Source organism: Phyllobates terribilis, unplaced genomic scaffold, assembly GCF_046119375.1.
Source record: "Phyllobates terribilis strain yellow unplaced genomic scaffold, ASM4611937v1 Scaffold_1__5_contigs__length_1240528914, whole genome shotgun sequence".
NCBI classification, from domain to species: Eukaryota; Metazoa; Chordata; class Amphibia; order Anura; family Dendrobatidae; genus Phyllobates; species Phyllobates terribilis.
The window spans coordinates 1,208,184,384-1,208,204,140 of NW_027362761.1; the positions used below are offsets into that span (position 1 = coordinate 1,208,184,384).

The following is a 19,757-nucleotide window of genomic DNA, read 5'->3' on the forward strand; positions in this document are numbered from 1 at the left end:
GCATGGGGCATTATATGGGGGGAGGCATCCAGCATGGGGCATTATATGGGGGGAGGCATCCAGCATGGGGCATTATAAGGGGGGAACAGCCTGCATGGGGTATTATAAGGGGGGAACAGCCTGCATGGGGTATTATAAGGGGGAAACAGCCTGCCTATTGGGAACATTTACTTGCCCATTGAGGACCTATGCTGCCTATTGGGGACCTATGCTGCCTATTGAGGACCTATGCTGCCTATTGGGGATATTTACCTGCCTATTGGGGATATTTACCTGCCTATTGGGGACCTATGCTGCCTATTGGGTACATTTACCTGCCTATTGGGGACATTTACCTGCCTATTGGGGACATTTACCTGCCTATTGGGGACATTTACCTGCCTATTGGGGACATTTACCTGCCTATTGGGGACCTATGCTGCCTATTGGGGACCTATGCTGCCTATTGGGGACCTATGCTGCCTATTGGGGACATTTACCTGCCTATTGGGGACATTTACCTGCCTATTGGGGACATTTACCTGCCTATTGGGGACATTTACCTGCCTATTGGGGACCTATGCTGCCTATTGGGGACATTTACCTGCCTATTGGGGATATTTACCTGCCTATTGGGGACCTATGCTGCCTATTGGGTACAGTTACCTACCTATTGAAATACTGGTTGATTTAACTTTACTTGTTCTTCATTTTAATTATTGTATTTGTTCCTATATTGTTTTTTTTTACTACAAAATCAGATATGTGCAGTGTGCATAGGAATTTGTTCATAGTTTTTTTTAAAAACGATATTCCTTCCCTCCAATGGTCTGAGGGACCGTGAACTGGCCCCCTGTTTAAAAAGTTTGAGGACCCCTGATTTAAGGTGTAATGTGTTACCAATGGTTTTCTTGGTGACTGTGGTCCCAGCTGCCTTGAGATCATTAACAAGTTCCCCCGTGTAGTTTTTGGCTGATCTCTCACCTTCTTCATGATCAAGGATACCCCACGAGGTGAGATTTTGCATGGTGCCCCAGATCGATGTCGATTGACAGTCATTTTGTATTTCTTCCATTTTCTTACTATTGCACCAACAGCTGTCTCTGTCTCACCCAGCGTCTTACTTATGGTTTTGCAGCCCATTCCAGCTTTGTGCAGGTCTATGATCTTGTCCCTGACATCCTTCGAAAGCTCTTTGGTCTGGCCCATGTTGTAGAGGTTAGAGTGTGACTGATTCATTGAGTCTGTGGACAGGAGTCTTTTATACAGGTGACTATGTAAGACAGCTGTCGTTAATGCAGGTAACGAGTTGATTAGGAGCGTCTAACTGGTCTGTAGGAGCCAGAACTCATAATGGTTTAAAAAATTATCTAATTTATACAATGTGATTTTCTTGTTTTTTTTTTTTGGGATATTCTAGCTCTCAATATTAAAATTATCCTACCCTTAAAATTTATAGACTGTTCATGTCTTTGTCAGTGGTCAAACTTACAAAAAACAGCAAGGGGTCAAATACTTATTTCCTTCACTGTATATGATATAGGAAGTCATTATGGACTGTTGGTGACTGATTCTTCTGTATAGCATCTTTCACATCCTCCGTTTGTCTCCCAATGTATACTGCAGGGATTCACTCTATCAGGTAGGCATTAGGTAGCGTTCACACAGCCAATGCGTTTTGGTCCAAATAGGTGCTGTTTTATTGCTTTCTTAAAACTCCAAGCGATATGAAAAAAACAAAAACAGCCTCTTCTGGGCACTAAGGTATAACCGCAAATAAACAGTCCATTCAGCAGGCACATATGTCAGTGCGGGCTCACCCAAATAGAGTACAGTACTTTCTCCCAGAGCAAACTTCATACACAGAAGAGGCATGATCCCACCAGTCTCCAGTGCCAAACAGGCTCTGGGCACAGTTCACACTGAACAGGCTTCCACACGATTCTTTTCAGCTCCCACAAACAGACTGCTCAGCTTTCCTAGCTGATCCATGCAGTCTCCATTCAGAGAGAGACCCCGGCATGTGTCTTTGCTTCATCTCACATTTTTTCTGGTCACTCGCCAGTAGCACACTCGACTCAACTCCATCCAGCAGGCTGACACACCTAGTGAGCACAGGATCTGATCCTAGGCAGGTGCATCTAATCCAATCCTGCAGAGCTAGGACTTAACCCTGTCCTACCTGGCTCTGCTACAATACGTTAAACATAATGAAAAAAATTGATGCAAATCTGGCCTTAAATAAAAGTTGGCCAAACCTATGAGTTATCTGATATGTATATAAATGTACAGACTTTCTCCAATATCAGACCTTTAAGGGAAGAAGGATCTGAATCTTTGAATTTCTAAATAACCGATCCGCTGGTGATAAAATGGCCTATACCCCTCTCCGAGCTCCCATTATTATGGTGGAGAAGGAAGGAATAGCTAATTAAAGTGGGGGCACTTTTTATAAGCAAGTGATGTACCAAGACTGAGGTTTGAAGAGGAATCCAATGCTGTAACACTATTTTGTGTTTTTTTATTGTGTATGATTTTCATGCTTCATACAGATTTGCCTTGTTAATGTGTGTAACCCTTAATTGCCTTGCATTGTACCCCAATCACTCATTTTCGGAGACCCCACCCTTCCCCTGATATCACTCACTACTCTTCAGAACCTTTGTTATACTTCCAATCAGACCTTAGTTTGTGCGAGCGTAACATAGTCCATGTTGTTGTTTGGCACTAACCCGGAGGACTGTTTTGTCTTCCTCCACAGCCTGGATGTGTCTCCTCAGGTAGAAACCAGCTCCTCTGCTTCTTCCCACCTCTCCCCAAGCCTTTTTGCCCATGCTACAACTTTAGTAGATGCTTCTGCTTTGCCTAGAACTAACCTTCATAGAGCTTCTCCTAATGGTGTCTTTGGGAGCCTGTCTGCCAGCAACCCATTTCTGAACTGTCTACAGAGCAACCCTTTCTTTGAGGACTTCCTTTCTGACCAGTTACTAAATACTTCTTCACCTACTCACTTTTTCTCTAGTTTTCCCTCTGGGTCTATTGCTACCTCAGAAGCTGGTGAAAGGAGCTCTTCTCTTGTGGAGGAACACAGTCCATTGACCTGTAATGAAGATCTGAATATATACTCGAACCAAGGAGAACGCTACAACTTGGAAGTAGTCGGTGGTCGTCCAGAATGGTGTCTGACCCAAAGTTTCACATCGGAGGCAGCGGCGGTTTCGGGATGGGAAGAGCAATTTGATGCTCTTGCTTCAAGTCGATTGCAGCCTACATCTAGTAATTACAAACAGTCAACAGAACCTGAAGACCATAATATCGCAAGTGACTTTGAGAAATATCCATTGTCTTCTCCATTAGGCAAATGGGAGACTGCTGACTTGTTTAGAATTCCTCAAGGGGTGGATGAATGGCTTAACCTACAACCAAATGACACTAATATTGACATATGTTGGCCTGAAATTTTGAACAATGATGAAAAAAAGTCCAGTGAACTATCTGCCTTGCCAGCTTCTGTCTTGCCCAACTTTCCTCCACCATATGTTCCATCTGCTGGGTCTACAGGACTTAAGTCTTTTGGTAATTTATCTACAGATACTTCTTCTAAAGATCAGAATACATTTCTCCATGCCCCTCATAGTGTAGACACGGCAATACTTGCCTTGTACAATGACAGGATGTTAACCGTTCAACCACTCCTATTGATGGAGCACAACATGGTTGGCGGAGATGTAACTAGATGGGAGTCTCCGATTCTAACAGAGGACTCGACTACCATGGTTCCCATTAGTGAAAGTGCACTAGAGGTGGTGGAAAGTGGAATTGACATACATAAAACACAGGTGTCCAAAGAGTCAAAAGAACAAGTCTCAACCGAACCCAATCCCGAAAGGATAAATGTTGAGCACAAAGTCGTGCTTAATGAAAAGGTTAAGGAGATAATTAAAGAGCAGGGCATTAGTACCAACATAGGGTTTGTGGCACCCCCCAAGCCACCTCGGCTCATGCTGTCACCTTTTGAAGAGATCGAGACTGAAGATTATAATTACAAACAAACAAGTCATCAGTTCACCACTGGAAAACAAATGGAGAACCCAGAGGAACATATAGAAGAGCAAAACATGGGGGTTAGCAAACAAACGGTCTCTCCAGTGGCCTGTTGTCCTTTAATTGAGATAAGGAGCCCAGTGTTAGGAGCTTTTACTGAGGACACCCAATCCACCACCAAGGACCTTTTGACTAATTTAAGGGAAGAAAATAATGATTTGGGTGCTCTTAATGGGGAACACCTGTTAGATGTAAATGAAGTAACTGCAACTGAGCAGTTCAGGACTTGCCCATCAACCGTCTCACTAGACACAGACCTTTTAAGTTCCCATGAAGGCTCTGATAAATTGGAGCTAATTAACCAAGGCCCATCAAGACCACGCAACGTTACATTGGATGGGGACATGCCGAATCATGAGGACTTCATCTTTCAAAAACCATTGCCATTGACAAATATACAAAAAGTAAGCCGATCTGAGTTGTCAAGCCTATCTAAGAAAGGTGACCAGTCTGACATTGTGTTTTGGTCTGCCTTAGAGGAGCAGATACCTTCACGTGCAATAGAACTTGACGCCCAACTAAATTTGGCAAAACATAAGGGTGCCAGTGGTGGAAAGGTAAGTAACCTAAATTCTGATCAAAGACTTGAGTTAGAACAGAATGAAGGCTTACTATGCCTACAGGGCATAGGATCTGTTACTTCACTACCCAGCGAGTTACAAGACCATAGGCTTGAGTCCGATGCCAAAGCTTTACAAAATAATAGCCATCATGGTTATTCGATAAGCCAACGGTCTTCCTGGTCAGCAGATATTATTGTAGACTTTAAGAATGAGGACTTCTGGAGAACAGAATCTAACCAACTAGACCAAAATCGTGAACAAAGTTTGCCATCACCGGGAAATCCCTTTTCTTCAGCAGACGAAACTCCTTTTTTCAGTCACAAAAATCCCTTTGTTAATGAACACTCTGGAAGTAGTCAGAGCTCTGCGTCTTCGTCGTTACAAGAAGAGACTAGCTTCAAAGACCTTCACGCACGTACAGCTCTTAGACATTTTCCATGTGCTGTTCCTCCAACTGATGTGAAAGCTCCTTACCTGCATGGCAGCCAACCTCTGGCCTTCTCCACTCCTTCCCTACCAACTGCCCCAAACCCTAAACCATCAAACTTCCCCTCTCCAATCATGCTTCTGACCACCTCTGGTGCAGCTACAACAACAAATACCCACACAGCAACTCTGTCGGGCTTGCACTCTTCTGTGGCTGGTAGTGTGACAATGGCTGCCACTCCGATTCTGCCTCTGGAGACACAGACGGCTGACAATCCACTTGTGCCACTAAACACCAGGTGAGCAATCTGGGAACTTGGATTGTGGTGCATGTGATGCAGATGTGGAATGTGTGGAGAGTATGTAAAGTCAGGGATCACTGGACAAGTCTAAATCTTCAGGTCCCGTAGATAATGTGGCGGCTTCCTCTTTGGTGGTCGTCTAGCAGTAACCATATTATGAACTTTATATATCTGATAGGTGGGGGTCTTACTACTGTGACCATATCTGATAAGATTGGGGCCCAAGTTCTGCTAAGTAGGAGGGCATTAATCCTTCTGCCACAAATGCGGCCAACACTTTACATCAAAGTCTAGGGAAGAGAACCTCTTAAGTAATATGCCATAAGCCTTAGAAATACCTTAGTCCTTTTGAGTAAACCCTTATACTATCATACTCCCCTTTTTAGAAGGATTTCAGTTTTTGAAACATGGCTGTCAAGATGTTCACGATTTGGGGAGATAAGTACTAAATTATGGCTCTAATTTTCTTGAAGTTTACTGAGGTTGTGGGCAAAGCATGTGCAGTCAAGTTCTTCTACCAAACTTTACCATTATTCAAAGACCCTGCTGTTTTTTTTTTTTTGCTCAAAGAGTTGTCTTGTTGGAGCATTAAAGAGGCTCCTCCAAACTTTGGCCAGAAAGTTGGACATTTGGACACCCCACCTCATCGTTCTGGAACATTAAAGGTGTAGCACTTATAGAGGCGTAGAAATAACATGTCCAAACGGGTGAAAATTAATTTTCGGCCCTAACTTCCACAGCGGCTCCCAACACTTATTCATTGTCCTAGATGTGGAGAGAACCTTCTCCATCCTCTGTGTCTATGTCCGTCAATGAGCTCATCCTGACTTCAGTGCCTGTAACTCGTCTTACCGCAAACTCTTCTAAGCAAAAGTGACCATAAAGTCTCTTACAAGATCACACGGGAAAAGAAAGACTAGAGTTACAGACCTTGTGGTCAGAACACGCTCGCTGACGGATTCACCGGTAACTTATTCCGCAGGCTATGTACAGTGATGCATAGAGGATGTAGAAGAAATTGTCAAATTCTAACAAAAAAAAGATTTTGAGACAAATATTCAGGGATTTAAAAAAAAAAAAAAAAAAAATTCCACGAAGGAGTCTCCGTACTTTATCACCTTTCACGACATCCACCATACCGGTGTACCCAACACCTGACTGTAACAGCAGTGATCACAGCTAGCTCTGATCGCTGCTATTTAACCACTTAAATGCCACTTTCAATATGACAGAATTAAAGCAAATGCCAGAATTGCTGTTTTTGGTTTGCCGTACATTAGATGTTAAAATGAATACTATAATTGGAGACTACAACTCGTGCTCCGAATGACAAGCCTTCGTACGGCGATGAGGACGGAGAGATATAAATTAAAACTTGCCCATAAGGAAGGGGTTAAATATCCAAGAGGCCGCACAAGGACAGATGGCTTCCGCTCATAGGATCCAAGGTAATGTCTATTGTTATTACTCTGCATCCTCACATCATTGCGGCTACAAGATTTCTTCTTTTTTTGCACCACTTCTTTATTTAAAAGCTGAAGCGTTTGTGACCAGTTCACCCGAAATCTGGCCTTGTACATGGAACGGCTGTCGGCCGCACTCTTGATCAGCGCACGGCTATGACTTCCGACTCCCGTCTATACACATGCAAGCTCTCTGGGGACTGGCAGAGCTTTATCTCATCAGAACTAAAGGATTGGGCATGTTGACACTCAGCATGTCTGATCCTCCTTTTCCCACGACATCTGCTGTCAGTTATATGGTCCGCTTACATGAAGGTCAACTGATAACACAATACAACCTTTTATGGGCTGGTTTTGCCACGGACCCCGGAGTTGGAATTGTAAAAAGTATTGGGGAGAGGACAACCCTACGCCTTGTCTCACTGAAGACCAAAAGCTTTGGAATGGTCCTAGTTACATTTACGTTTTGAACGTAAACATAAGAGCCATATCCAGATTTCTTCACTATGGAGTTCAAAAAGAGAAAGAGAAAAAACACAATTTGTCATTTCATTTTTAAGTTTAAAAGAGCTAGTTCGAATGTGGAAAAGTAAGGTCCATTGGATCATAAAGGCACAGAAAGACATGAAAATCACAAAAATTATCACGGTTTGACTAGTACAGGTGCTCTGCAGATATGCAAGAACCACACCTGGTTGTAGATTGTCTTTCCGTTTCTTCTCCCTCCAGCCCAGACCACCATGATGACTTCTCCTTATAACTAGAGTCTGATGCCATTGCGTCTGTGTCTCTTACTTCTGCAGTCATGACCAGTCTTTATAGAAATGCAAAGTAAACTCAGACCCCTAATAAAAATAAGACTCCAGGCCTGACCATTAAATACATCTAGATCTCAAACCAGAGGAGAAAAAAGCTCTCTAAATGATTGCCATCTCTTTTTCATTTTTACTTTTTTTGCCAGTGCCAGTCATTGATTAGCAGCTTAAAATCCCCAAATTGTCAATTGGCACCAATTTACACACTTGCTCGCTGCTTTGAAGATCACCCCCTAAGAACCCGCAAGTCGGAGGCTTTTTCCTACCTGACTGCCCATGGGTACGTCCTGTAGTTCTTCCATGACAGGTCGCACATGCTCAGTAGATACCTGCTGTTCTTCTATAGTGGGTATCCTCTTCTTTCTTTGCAGTGAGACGGTGCATAAGAGATTGTACTGACCGCACCACGCAGGGTGGCAGCACGGTGCACCCGCTGCTATGAAAGGGAGAACAGCGATCCTCCTCTCCAGCTGTGATGGTCTTCTGTGTGATAGACGTGCAGTAGTACCAGTCTCTGAGCCACCAATGGAGTGTCTCATATTAAAAGCATTAATATTTCTGTCCAGATTTGCATCAACCAATCTGAGCTCGGCTTTCATTTCATTAACAGCTCTGGTAATATGTATCTGGTGACCGCCCCTGCCTCCATCATCCGTATCTGGTGACCGCCCGCTGCCTCCATCATCCGTATCTGGTGACCGTTCCGTCGCCTCCATCATCAGTATCTTGTGACTGCCTGTCACCTCCATCATCCGTATCTGGTGACCGTTCCGTCGCCTCCATCATCCGTATCTGGTGACCGTTCCGTCGCCTCCATCATCCGTATCTGGTGACCGTTCCGTCGCCTCCATCATCCGTATCTGGTGACCGTTCCGTCGCCTCCATCATCCGTATCTGGTGACCGTTCCGTCGCCTCCATCATCCGTATCTGGTGACCGTTCCGTCGCCTCCATCATCCGTATCTGGTGACCGTTCCGTCGCCTCCATCATCCGTATCTGGTGACCGTTCCGTCGCCTCCATCATCAGTATCTGGTGACCGCCCGTCGCCTCCATCATCAGTATCTGGTGACCGTTCCGTCGCCTCCATCATCAGTATCTGGTGACCGTTCCGTCGCCTCCATCATCAGTATCCGGTGACCGTTCCGTCGCCTCCATCATCTGTATCTGGTGACCGCCCGTCGCCTCCATCATCTGTATCTGGTGACCGTTCCTTCGCCTCCATCTCTTCTTCTTGTCACTTGTACTCCATTTTTGAATGAACTTCCCCATATCTTCCGTGTATGAGGCTTGTGCAGATCCTTCTGTCCCTTCATGTGATCCCAGACAAACTGGATCAGGTGAGATCAGGGTCTGTTATGCCGGATCATCACCACCAGGACTCCTCGTTCTTGGTGACATTTGCTGGATGTTTGGTGGTCGTTGTCCAGCTGCAGAATAAATTTTGGGCCTATCAGACTCCTCCCTGATGGTATTGATGATGGGTAAGTATCTGCTGCGATGTCTCTGCATTGAGGACACCATTAATCTTGACCAAATCCCCAATTATATTTGCTAAAATGCTGCCCCGTACTCTGAGAACCCTCTACGGTCTTCACTGCTCTGCAGACCCTCATTATTGTGCCGCTCTCCGGCCCTTCGGGAGTAATATGCTTCTCTAACAACCAAATATTTCACATTGTAACTCCTCAATCCAGAGCTCCTGCAGCTATTTTTCTTCATCCTGGTTCCTATGTTTTCTTACATAGTTGAGTCCGTTGGCCTTGTTTTCATGTAGAAGGTATGGTTTTTTGGCCACAATTCCGCCATTTCTGGCCAGACTTCTCTGAACAGTAGATGGGTCCACTAGTTGCTGACCTTTCTGAGCTGATGGCACTGCTGGACATCTTCTGATTTGAAAGGGAAGTAAGATGATGTGTCTTCATCTGCTGAATTACATTTCTTTAACATTACATCTGTGGTCATTAACGTTGCCCATTTCTTGGTGCTTCTTCAAACTAGCTTGAACAGCACAGCTGTGAAACCTTTGCCTGGGGGAGACCTTGCTGATGCAGTATAACTACCTGGTCTTGTTGCTGTGCTCAATCTTGCCATGTGTATGACCTGTGACGCCTAAAACGGCCTTCCACACTCGCTCTTCTACAAAGGTGAGGTTGTGGATGCTCATCAACCTCCTTATGAAAATGCTGATCTTTATCACCTATTCGGTATATTTGGTTACTCATACACCAGACTATAATCCTACAAGATCCCTGACATTGTGCAAGCGACAAGTATCTAGAAGAAGTGATGAAGGCGAAGGGCAGTCACCAAATAAACTATTGACTCTTCTAGTTTTGGAAGCTTCTTACTCTGCAGCATTTTTCTACGCCTGCCTAAAACTTTTGCACAGTGCTGTGGAGGATTTAGAATCGTTGTATAGAGTAGTAGGGGCAGAGAAGAAGTATAATCCTGTCCTGATTGTGTGGCCTTCCCGTGTCGTGCGCGTGTGATTGATTACCTGTGTGCAGGTCTGTAGCGGTTCTGTATGGATGTGTGATGTCCCTGCCCTGTCATACATGGCCTTACGTGAGCCGTTCTTCCATCTCTCCTCAGCCCTCACCCGGTGAAGCCGATCAGCGCCACTCTCACTGAGCCAAACCAAGAAAAGAAACCGCTGCGACCGGCAATCACCACAGCGCTGACCACCGGTTTCGAGATGCTGAAATCTGTGACCTCCGGACAGAACACCCCCAAAAAACAGGACCTGGAGCGACTGAAGGTGGGAAATGACCTCGTATATCGTGTAAAGGATAATGGAGTGGGATAGAGGGGACATGGGGACACAGCCCCTTATATCATGTGAGAGAGGAGGATAAAGTGGATATGGCCCCTTATAGCATGTAAGGGAGGGGGATAAAGGGGATATGGCCCCGTATAGCATGTAAGGGAGGGGGATAAAGGGGACGGGGCCCCTTATAGCATGTAAGGGAGGAGGATAAAGGGGATATGGCCCCGTATAGCAGGTAAGGGAGGAGGATAAAGGGGACATGGCCCCGTATAGCTTGTAAGGGAGGAGGATAAAGGGGATATGGCCCCGTATAGCAGGTAAGGGAGGAGGATAAAGGGGACATGGCCCCGTATAGCAGGTAAGGGAGGAGGATAAAGGGGACATGGCCCCGTATAGCAGGTAAGGGAGGAGGATAAAGGGGACGGGGCCCCGTATAGCATGTAAGGGAGGAGGATAAAGGGGACATGGCCCCGTATAGCAGGTAAGGGAGGAGGATAAAGGGGACGGGGCCCCGTATAGCATGTAAGGGAGGAGGATAAAGGGGACGGGGCCCCGTATAGCATGTAAGGGAGGAGGATAAAGGGGACATGGCCCCGTATAGCAGGTAAGGGAGGAGGATATAGAGGACATGGCCCCGTATAGCATATAAGGGAGAAAGATAAAGGGGACGGGGCCCCGTATAGCATGTAAGGGAGGAGGATAAAGGGGACGGGGCCCCGTATAGCATGTAAGGGAGGGGAAGATAAAGGGGATACGGCCCCGTATAGCAGGTAAGGGAGAAGGATATAGGGGACATGGCCCCGTATAGCATGTAAGGGAGGAGGATAAAGGGGGCATGGCCCCGTATAGCATGTAAGGGAGGGGAAGATAAAGGGGATACGGCCCCGTATAGCATGTAAGGGAGGGGAAGATAAAGGGGACACTGCCCTATATATCCGCTCTGGCATCCATATGTGCTGGGTTTTTAGGATGTGGGATATCTTCATAAGGCCGCCCAGACAGGATGGTGCCTTAGCATCATTACTTCTTTGGTTTCCTCTGGTTCATCCCGTTTACTTCTCTCCTCCCCTCCAGGATCTCGGCCTACCAGACCAGGCAGCCAAGTATTACCACCTCACCCACGATGAGCTGATCCAGATGCTGCTCCAGCGCGAGGCCGACTTATCCAGAAAGGAGAACCGCGTGCGAGAGCTAGAAGACTACATCGATAAGCTGCTGGTGCGGATCATGGACCTGGCTCCCACTCTGCTCCAAGCACCGCTGGAAACTAAAAAGTAGACTCGTGTCAGCGCCTCCCTTTTGGCGACCATCGGGGGTTGAGGGGTGGGACGTGTTCCTATTGTGTAAATGCTGTGTACAGATTGGACATACGACTCTAAAGCCTCGGCATGAAAGTTTCATAACTCTTCTTCTAAAAGTTGGCCAATACTGGATGTCTTCCAAACATGACGGTCGGAGGAATGACTCGCCGTACACCGCCATGATCGTGGTGACAACCCACAACAGTAAAGAACACTAGGACTGCGAAAGACGACCTCGATACAAGCATTGCTTCGCTGCTCTCCTCCTCACAGGATCATCCATCGCGTCTGCAGGAAGTTTCTGGAGCGTGAAGACGTTGTCTGGGATTCAGTCCAGGGCGCTGACGGCACAACAAGCGCGAAGAGAAGAGCAACCACACTTCTCATAGAAATCTGCCTCGTAGTAAATAGCAGAGCTGTCGTCAAGACTAGAATCGTCAGCGGGCAGCCATATCGGACCACTTATATCATGCCTGTGGCAGCAGACCTATTGCGTCCTCTTGCGGTATTATGCACCATCCTGCTGCTATCATATAGGCCCTTCTTTCTAGCGCACCTTCGTATACCGCTGTTACATGCTCGGCTTGTGCAGGATCGCGGCCAGTAGTCCACATTAAGGGACTCCTCTGGGCTGTAATATTTCAGAAGCATGCGATCGCCTTACACACCGCCTCACACGTTCAGTAAAGCAGAATACGTAATTTCCAAGATGGCGGGAGTACCGTGCCGGATAATGGGGGAGGAGAGAGTTTTACTGAATCGACTATGGTGTTTCCTTTGTGCCGGACAGCGGCCAAATAGTCACTTGTGGTTACAGTTCACATCTACATCTAGTCCTTCTCTTAACGTTGCAATCTAATGTCTTCTACTCTAGTCACATCTAGAGCTGCGTCTACTAGTGCACTGTTGTCTCTCAGGATACAGGACCCACATCTCTTTACTGCCACCTGCTGGTCCATTGTCCGTTGTTTGCATGCCCTGCCGTGGTGCTTTTTGGGAGATTTATATAGATTTAAAAAAACAAAAACAAAGCAGCAGAATTTTGATTGCAGCTCTGGATGTGATTTGGAGCTTAAGTCTCAGTTTCTGATAAGTAAAATATTTCCAAAAGCCCGAGTTATGCTGGCTTCATGGAAACGTGTGTTTTGTAGAGTGACTGGCTCATTCTATAGAACTGTGGGGGTCCCAAAATGAGAAGACCACCTCCCAAGTGTTCAGACAGTTGCACTAAGTAGGTCCTGTCTACAACTTGACTGGTTCCTTGCACAGATGTACAGTATACAGGGGGATACGTGGATTTCCTGCCACCTTTTTATACATTTTGTATTACTCTGCCGATCCTTAAAACTACAGGCGCCTCCCCTGAGTTCTTCATATCTCGGCTGTTTGTTTTTGCTTGTTCTTCAGGTTGTATATTTCCGAAAGACTTTTACGTCTTTTCAGTAGATTCTGTTCAGCAATAAATTTTGTTTGTTTCCCGGTCAGTTCTAAAGACTTGTTATGTGATTTGTACGTTTGGTGCAGAGCCCCCATAGGTAATGTAATATCGGCCACTATGAAAATAAAATGCGTGTGCCAGCGTCGATTACGGGGATCTTATTCAAAATGTAGCAGTTGACTTAAGGCCAAAAAGCCCCTCATTTGTGGCATGACTGAAAAGATGGGGGTGAACTCAGAAGTCTCCATAGGTGTAGATCGGTGAATATTTATTTTCGGGAATGGTCCTGTGTTGTGGTGCTCTGTGTCCTCCATACACTACTCAGGTCTTCTGAATATTCTGCAGTGGAGATCATCGATGTATGGAAACCACCAGTGTCTTATCAATGCCGTAGATGCCATTCTTTACCATCTAGACTATCTCTGGCAGTGTGTTGGGTCGTAGAGGTCTGGTTCAGGACTCCTGGTCTGGCTTGTTAATTGAGGCTTTGAACAAAACCCCCCCTCCACCCCACCTATCCCTCCTCCATTGAGTCTGGACTTATTGATTAGAAAATTGTGATTTATCTTTCAGATCTTTATCCTTCAGAATAATAAGAGCTTGCGCTTCGACCCTGAAGGCCCCGCGCGCGCCTCGACCCTGAAGGCCCCGCGCGCGCCTCGACCCTGAAGGCCCCGCGCGCGCCTCGACCCTGAAGGCCCCGCGCGCGCCTCGACCCTGAAGGCCCCGCGCGCGCCTCGACCCTGAAGGCCCCGCGCGCGCCTCGACCCTGAAGGCCCCGCGCGCGCCTCGACCCTGAAGGCCCCGCGCGCGCCTCGACCCGAGTAGTAGTATAAAAAAAGGAAAAACAAAAAGTCTCTATAAAAGTATATTTAGCTGTCCCAAATCAGCCACTGCTGGTGTCTGGATAATCCGTAGATGCCTTTTGCATTAGTTACTTATCAAGTCATCGAAGCTCCGGTTGATGTTCGTTTTGGGCATGCGAAACACACGGTTCCAGTCCTATGGATTTATTTTTTCTTTCGCAGTATTGAACACCAATTACAGTTCCAATAAGTCTATTGTGCATGGAATAGAACAAGAACACGCTAGAAGAAGCTCATACTGGACCAATAAACACTTAAAAAGTTGATTTGAGTACAAAAAGAAAAAAAAGTCCAGATAAAATCCAGACAAGATATGGGTTGTTGGGGGCACCTGGCGTAGGCATGTACACCTGGGATACAGCATCAACAATACTAATTCTTAACAGGATGGATGATCACGTATATCGGCACAGACATCCAAGAACAAGAATCGCACTAAGTCCCTTCGATGGTAAAAGGTCTACAGAATCCATAGTACAAAGACTAATAGAAAACCCGACTAAGTAACAAATACCGGATCGTCACCTTCTGGCAACCTGCGAAATGCTTCTCGGGCTCCACTTCCTGCTCCATTCCTCCCCTATAGTAATGTAATTTTTCATATAACTCATGGATTTTATAGTAGCTGTTAACCGTTGCTGGTGAATCCAGGCCTCGAAGTGCAATAGTCTTTAGAAGAATGGTTCTACTTGTAGAACCATAAATCGTAGTGTTGTGAGTAGTCGTCATATCTGACCTCCTCTCGTTTATGACCGTAGATTTCTGTTCTATCAAATTCTAAACTGTTTGCAAAAATTTGATTCTGAATTGAGTGAAACCCAAAAGAAGAAATAACAACTCTCGGGGGGTAGAACATAAGACAGAGGTGTAAGGTGCGAGCTGAACGCCTGACATCAGATAGTTGTCACCCCCCTTCTCTAATGGCCATGTAATCAGATTGGCTTACTCTATCCTCGTAGAACATGGGCAGAACATCCTCTTCAGTAGATCGCTCTTTTCCACGGATTGTTGGGGGTCGTCCAACGAGAGATCATTAATAAAACAAAAAAACCACCCCGTCTGCCAATATTTGAAGAAGTCATCCATGGTTTCCGTTGTCTTTTCTTTCTGTTTTTAATCGAGGGGGGTGGGCTGTTGAGAGAACAGATCACCTTCTCGAAGCCAAGTGTGTATATATATATATTGCTCTACCAAATATGTATATCTCTATTTTATAAGTGTTGCTTATGTTTACGAATGTTCATGAACTGTTACTATGTTTTTAAGCACTTAAATAAAAAGTCACTGAACGTGTCTCCTCTGTTCTACCTTCATTAGTAGGAAATGCCTACTGAGCAGTGATTACAGGAGCCACCATCTAAGGGAGATGTACAAGGTAGTATGGCGGCTCCACTAAAACTGTACTCTTGGGGTTAAGTTCACACGACGCTTCATTAAAAGGGGATGTCCAGCATTTAATGCCCCCATTCACATTAGACTAAAGTCATCCGGCAGCCTAATGTTTAAAGGGGTCTTCTCAATTCTCTCCGGACAAATATTTCGGAGGAGAGATGGATCGGCACGTTGGTCCAGTGGTTGATCCTTTTATTCTGGGTGGAGATAGCAGCTACCAGAGGAGTCTAGCAGCCCCCCTCTCTCATACAGAACTCGGGGGCGATCTGCCTGGAATTCCTATGTGTCCGGAAGTCGGAGGCGATTGCTGATCATCCGGACAACAGCTACCATGTTTCTCTGAAAAGGAGACAGTTTCTCTTACTTTTTGCTCCGAAAGATGGGTTAGGGCTGATTATCAGGGGGATGTCTTATTCTCTTTCCAAATGAACAACAACAATCCACATTTATTCTTGAGGAAAAAAATGAACATTTTATTCAAATATAATCGTCATCATGCACATACACATGTACAGTGGTGGCCAAAAGTATTGGCACCCCTGCAATTCTATCAGATAATACTCCGTTTCTTCCTGAAAATGAATGCAATCACAAATTCTTTGGTCTTATTATCTTCATTTAATTTGCTTGCAAGGAAAAAACACAAAAGAGAATGAAGCAAAAATCAAATCATTGATCATTTCACACAAAACTCCAGAAATGGGCCAGAGAAAAGTATTGGCACCCTCAGCCTAATACTTGGTGGCACAACCTTTAGCCAAAATAACTGCGAACAACCGCTTCCGGTAACCATCAATGAGTTTCTTACAATGCTCTGCTGGAATTGTAGACCATTCTTCTTTGGCAAACTGCTCCAGGTCCCTGATATTTGAAGGGTGCCTTCTCCAAACTGCCATTTTGAGATCTCTCCACAGGTGTTCTATGGGATTCAGGTCTGGACTCATTGTTGGCCACCTTAGAAGTCTCCAGTGCTTTCTCTCAAACCATTTTATAGTGCTTTTGGAAGTGTGTTTTGGGTCATTGTCCTGCTGGAAGACCCATGACCTCTGAGGGAGACCCAGCTTTCTCACACTGGGCCCTACATTATGCTGCAAAATTTGTTGGTAGTCTTCAGACTTCATAATGCCATGCACACGGTCAAGCAGTCCAGTGCCAGAGGCAGCAAAGCAACCCCAAAACATCAGGGAACCTCCGCCATGTTTGACTGTAGGGACCGTGTTCTTTTCTTTGAATGCCTCTTTTTTTTCCCTGTACACTCTATGTTGATGCTTTTTCCCAAAAAGCTCTACTTTTGCCTCATCTGACCAGAGAACATTCTTCCAAAACGTTTTAGGCTTTCTCAGGTAAGTTTTGGCAAACTCCAGCCTGGCTTTTTTAGGTCTCGGGGTAAGAAGTGAGGTCTTCCTGGGTATCCTACCATACAGTCCCCTTTCATTCAGACGTCGATGGATAGTACGGGTTGACACTGTTGTACCCTCGGACTGCAGTGCAGCTTGAACTTGTTTGGATGTTAGTCGAGGTTCTTTATCCACCATCCGCACAATCTTGCGTTGAAATCTCTCGTCAATTTTTTTTTTCCGTCCACATCTAGGGAGGTTAGCCACAGTGCCATGGGCTTTACACTTCTTGATGACACTGCGCACGGAAGACACAGGAACATTCAGGTCTTTGGAGATGGACTTGTAACCTTGAGATTGCTCATGCTTCCTCACAATTTGGTTTCTCAAGTCCTCAGACAGTTCTTTGGTCTTCTTTCTTTTCTCCATGCTCAATGTGGTGCACACAAGGACACAGGGCAGAGGTTGAGTCAACTTTAATCCATGTTAACTGGCTGCAAGTGAGATTTAGTTATTGCCAACACCTGTTAGGTGCCACAGGTAAGTTACAGGTGCTGTCAATTACACGAATTAGAGAAGCATCACATGATTTTTCAAACAGTGCCAATACTTTTGTCCACCCCCTTTTTTAGGTTTGGTGTGGAATTATATCCAATTTGGCTTTAGGACAATTCTTTTTGTGTTTTTTTCATTGAAGACAAATTAAATGAAGATAATAATACCAAAGAATTTGTGATTGCAATCATTTTCAGGAAGAAACTGAGTATTATCTGACAGAATTGCAGGGGTGCCAATACTTTTGGCCACCACTGTATATGGACATACACATGTGACACACACTGTATATACATACACATACTGCACATACGCATGTAGATATACACACTGCACATAACTCTACAGTCTGTCTCCTCTTCAGTTCCTCTAGACTCTTGCAGTTAAGACTTTTGGTGTCATCATGGTCCTTAAACAAAGGTCCTTCAGCATTTCTATTCCCAGGTTAAAACTGCTTGGGACATTTAAGAGGGGGCCCTGGGCAATTGTCCAGACCCCCCCCCCCCCGCCCACCCCCTCTTTCAATCACCGTCCTGACTATAACTAGGGATTAATTTTGGAGTAGGGCTTGTATTTCAAGCATAGTCGAAATATCCTGTAAAATCACTCTAGGACTTATTTTTGGGGTAGGTCCGTAATGTGTATTGGGTCCTTTTTTTTCAGATGAAAAAATTTTATGTGATGAAACTCTTTCACAAAGATGTGTTGCTTGATACCTGTTACAGAAAACCAATCATCACTGTCACCTAATTGTCATCCCATTAATTGAAAACACCAGACTCTAATTTCACTGTCAAATTATCTGATAATCTTAAAGGTTCATTTACTTTTTTCCATTTATTTAAGAAATTACAATTTAATATTTTTTAATAGATTTGGAGAAGCGGATATGCTGCGCTGCTTCTGTCTCAATAGATAGAGATGTCAGAAAACACTTGAGATAGTAGGATAGATAATGTAATTTCAATGCGTTTTGAAGTGTACTCGCTGCTTCATCAGGAGAACCGCAAGTGTACTGCTTCATCAGGAGAACCACAAGTGTACTGCTTCATCAGGAGAACCACAAGTGTTCTGCTTCATCAGGAGAACCACAAGTGTACTGCTTCATCAGGAGAACCACAAGTGTACTGCTTCATCAGGAGAACCGCAAGTGTTCTGCTTCATCAGGAGAACCGCAAGTGTACTGCTTCATCAGGAGAACCGCAAGTGTACTGCTTCATCAGGAGAACCACAAGTGTACTGCTTCATCAGGAGAACCGCAAGTGTTCTGCTTCATCAGGAGAACCGCAAGTGTACTGCTTCATCAGGAGAACCGCAAGTGTACTGCTTCATCAGGAGAACCGCAAGTGTACTGCTTCATCAGGAGAACCGCAAGTGTACTGCTTCATCAGGAGAACCGCAAGTGTACTGCTTCATCAGGAGAACCGCAAGTGTACTGCTTCATCAGGAGAACCGCAAGTGTACTGCTTCATCAGGAGAACCACAAGTGTACTGCTTCATCAGGAGAACCACAAGTGTACTGCTTCATCAGGAGAACCGCAAGTGTACTGCTTCATCAGGAGAACCGCAAGTGTTCTGCTTCATCAGGAGAACCGCAAGTGTTCTGCTTCATCAGGAGAACCGCAAGTGTACTGCTTCATCAGGAGAACCGCAAGTGTACTGCTTCATCAGGAGAACCGCAAGTGTACTGCTTCATCAGGAGAACCGCAAGTGTACTGCTTCATCAGGAGAACCGCAAGTGTACTGCTTCATCAGGAGAACCGCAAGTGTACTGCTTCATCAGGAGAACCACAAGTGTACTGCTTCATCAGGAGAACCACAAGTGTACTGCTTCATCAGGAGAACCAGAAGTCAACCAAGTGAGTGCACTTCGAAACACGTTGAAAATATACCCGCATTATTTATTCTGCTATCTGTTGAGACTCCTGAGGCGAAGCATGGCCACTTCTCCACATCTATTGATTTCTAAGTTGGATCTACCAACCCATGGAGCAGCAACTGAACCCTTTATTTCTGAGCCCTTCCATGTGTTGTACTTTCTTAAAACACCATCAGATGAGCAGTTTCCACATATTTAAACGCCTGTTGTCCGGATAACTCCCTATTTTGAGCTTCTATGTCCTTTCAGTTTTTAGTCTAATATTTTTGACTCATTCGTTTGATTTTGTTCTTTTTATGTACTTGCCTGAAAAATCTGATGCAGTTTTAGGTTACATTTTTGGAGAAATATGGAAAATTCTAAAAGGTTCAAAAAGACTAGGAAGTGATAACAGTACTTGCCTCTGCTGAATTTCATGTGATTGCCAGGTGCGACCAGATGAACAATGCAGGCAGGAGGCTGTATTTGCCCTGTAACTTGGCTGAGTGTAACAGCCTCAGTTACAGGGGGGGGGAATCGGGAATAAATAGTATTTTATATTTAAAATTGTGTGATTTTTAAAATAGAAA

General features: G+C 45.1%; 1 protein-coding gene across 2 annotated transcripts in view; it reads left to right on the forward strand.

Annotated features, from left to right (window-relative positions):
• The window catches only part of RAB11FIP5 (RAB11 family interacting protein 5), a 118,327-nt gene extending 103,008 nt beyond the window's left edge, over nt 1-15,319 (forward strand). For both annotated transcript variants that reach the window (XM_073649453.1, XM_073649458.1), the window contains 3 exons: nt 3,002-5,371; nt 10,246-10,411; nt 11,495-15,319. In XM_073649453.1, coding sequence (XP_073505554.1) covers nt 3,002-5,371; nt 10,246-10,411; nt 11,495-11,698 — 2,740 coding nt within the window. In that variant the 3' untranslated portion in view covers nt 11,699-15,319. The remainder of the gene's footprint in view (nt 1-3,001; nt 5,372-10,245; nt 10,412-11,494) is intronic.
• Nucleotides 15,320-19,757: the final 4,438 nt, after the last annotated feature.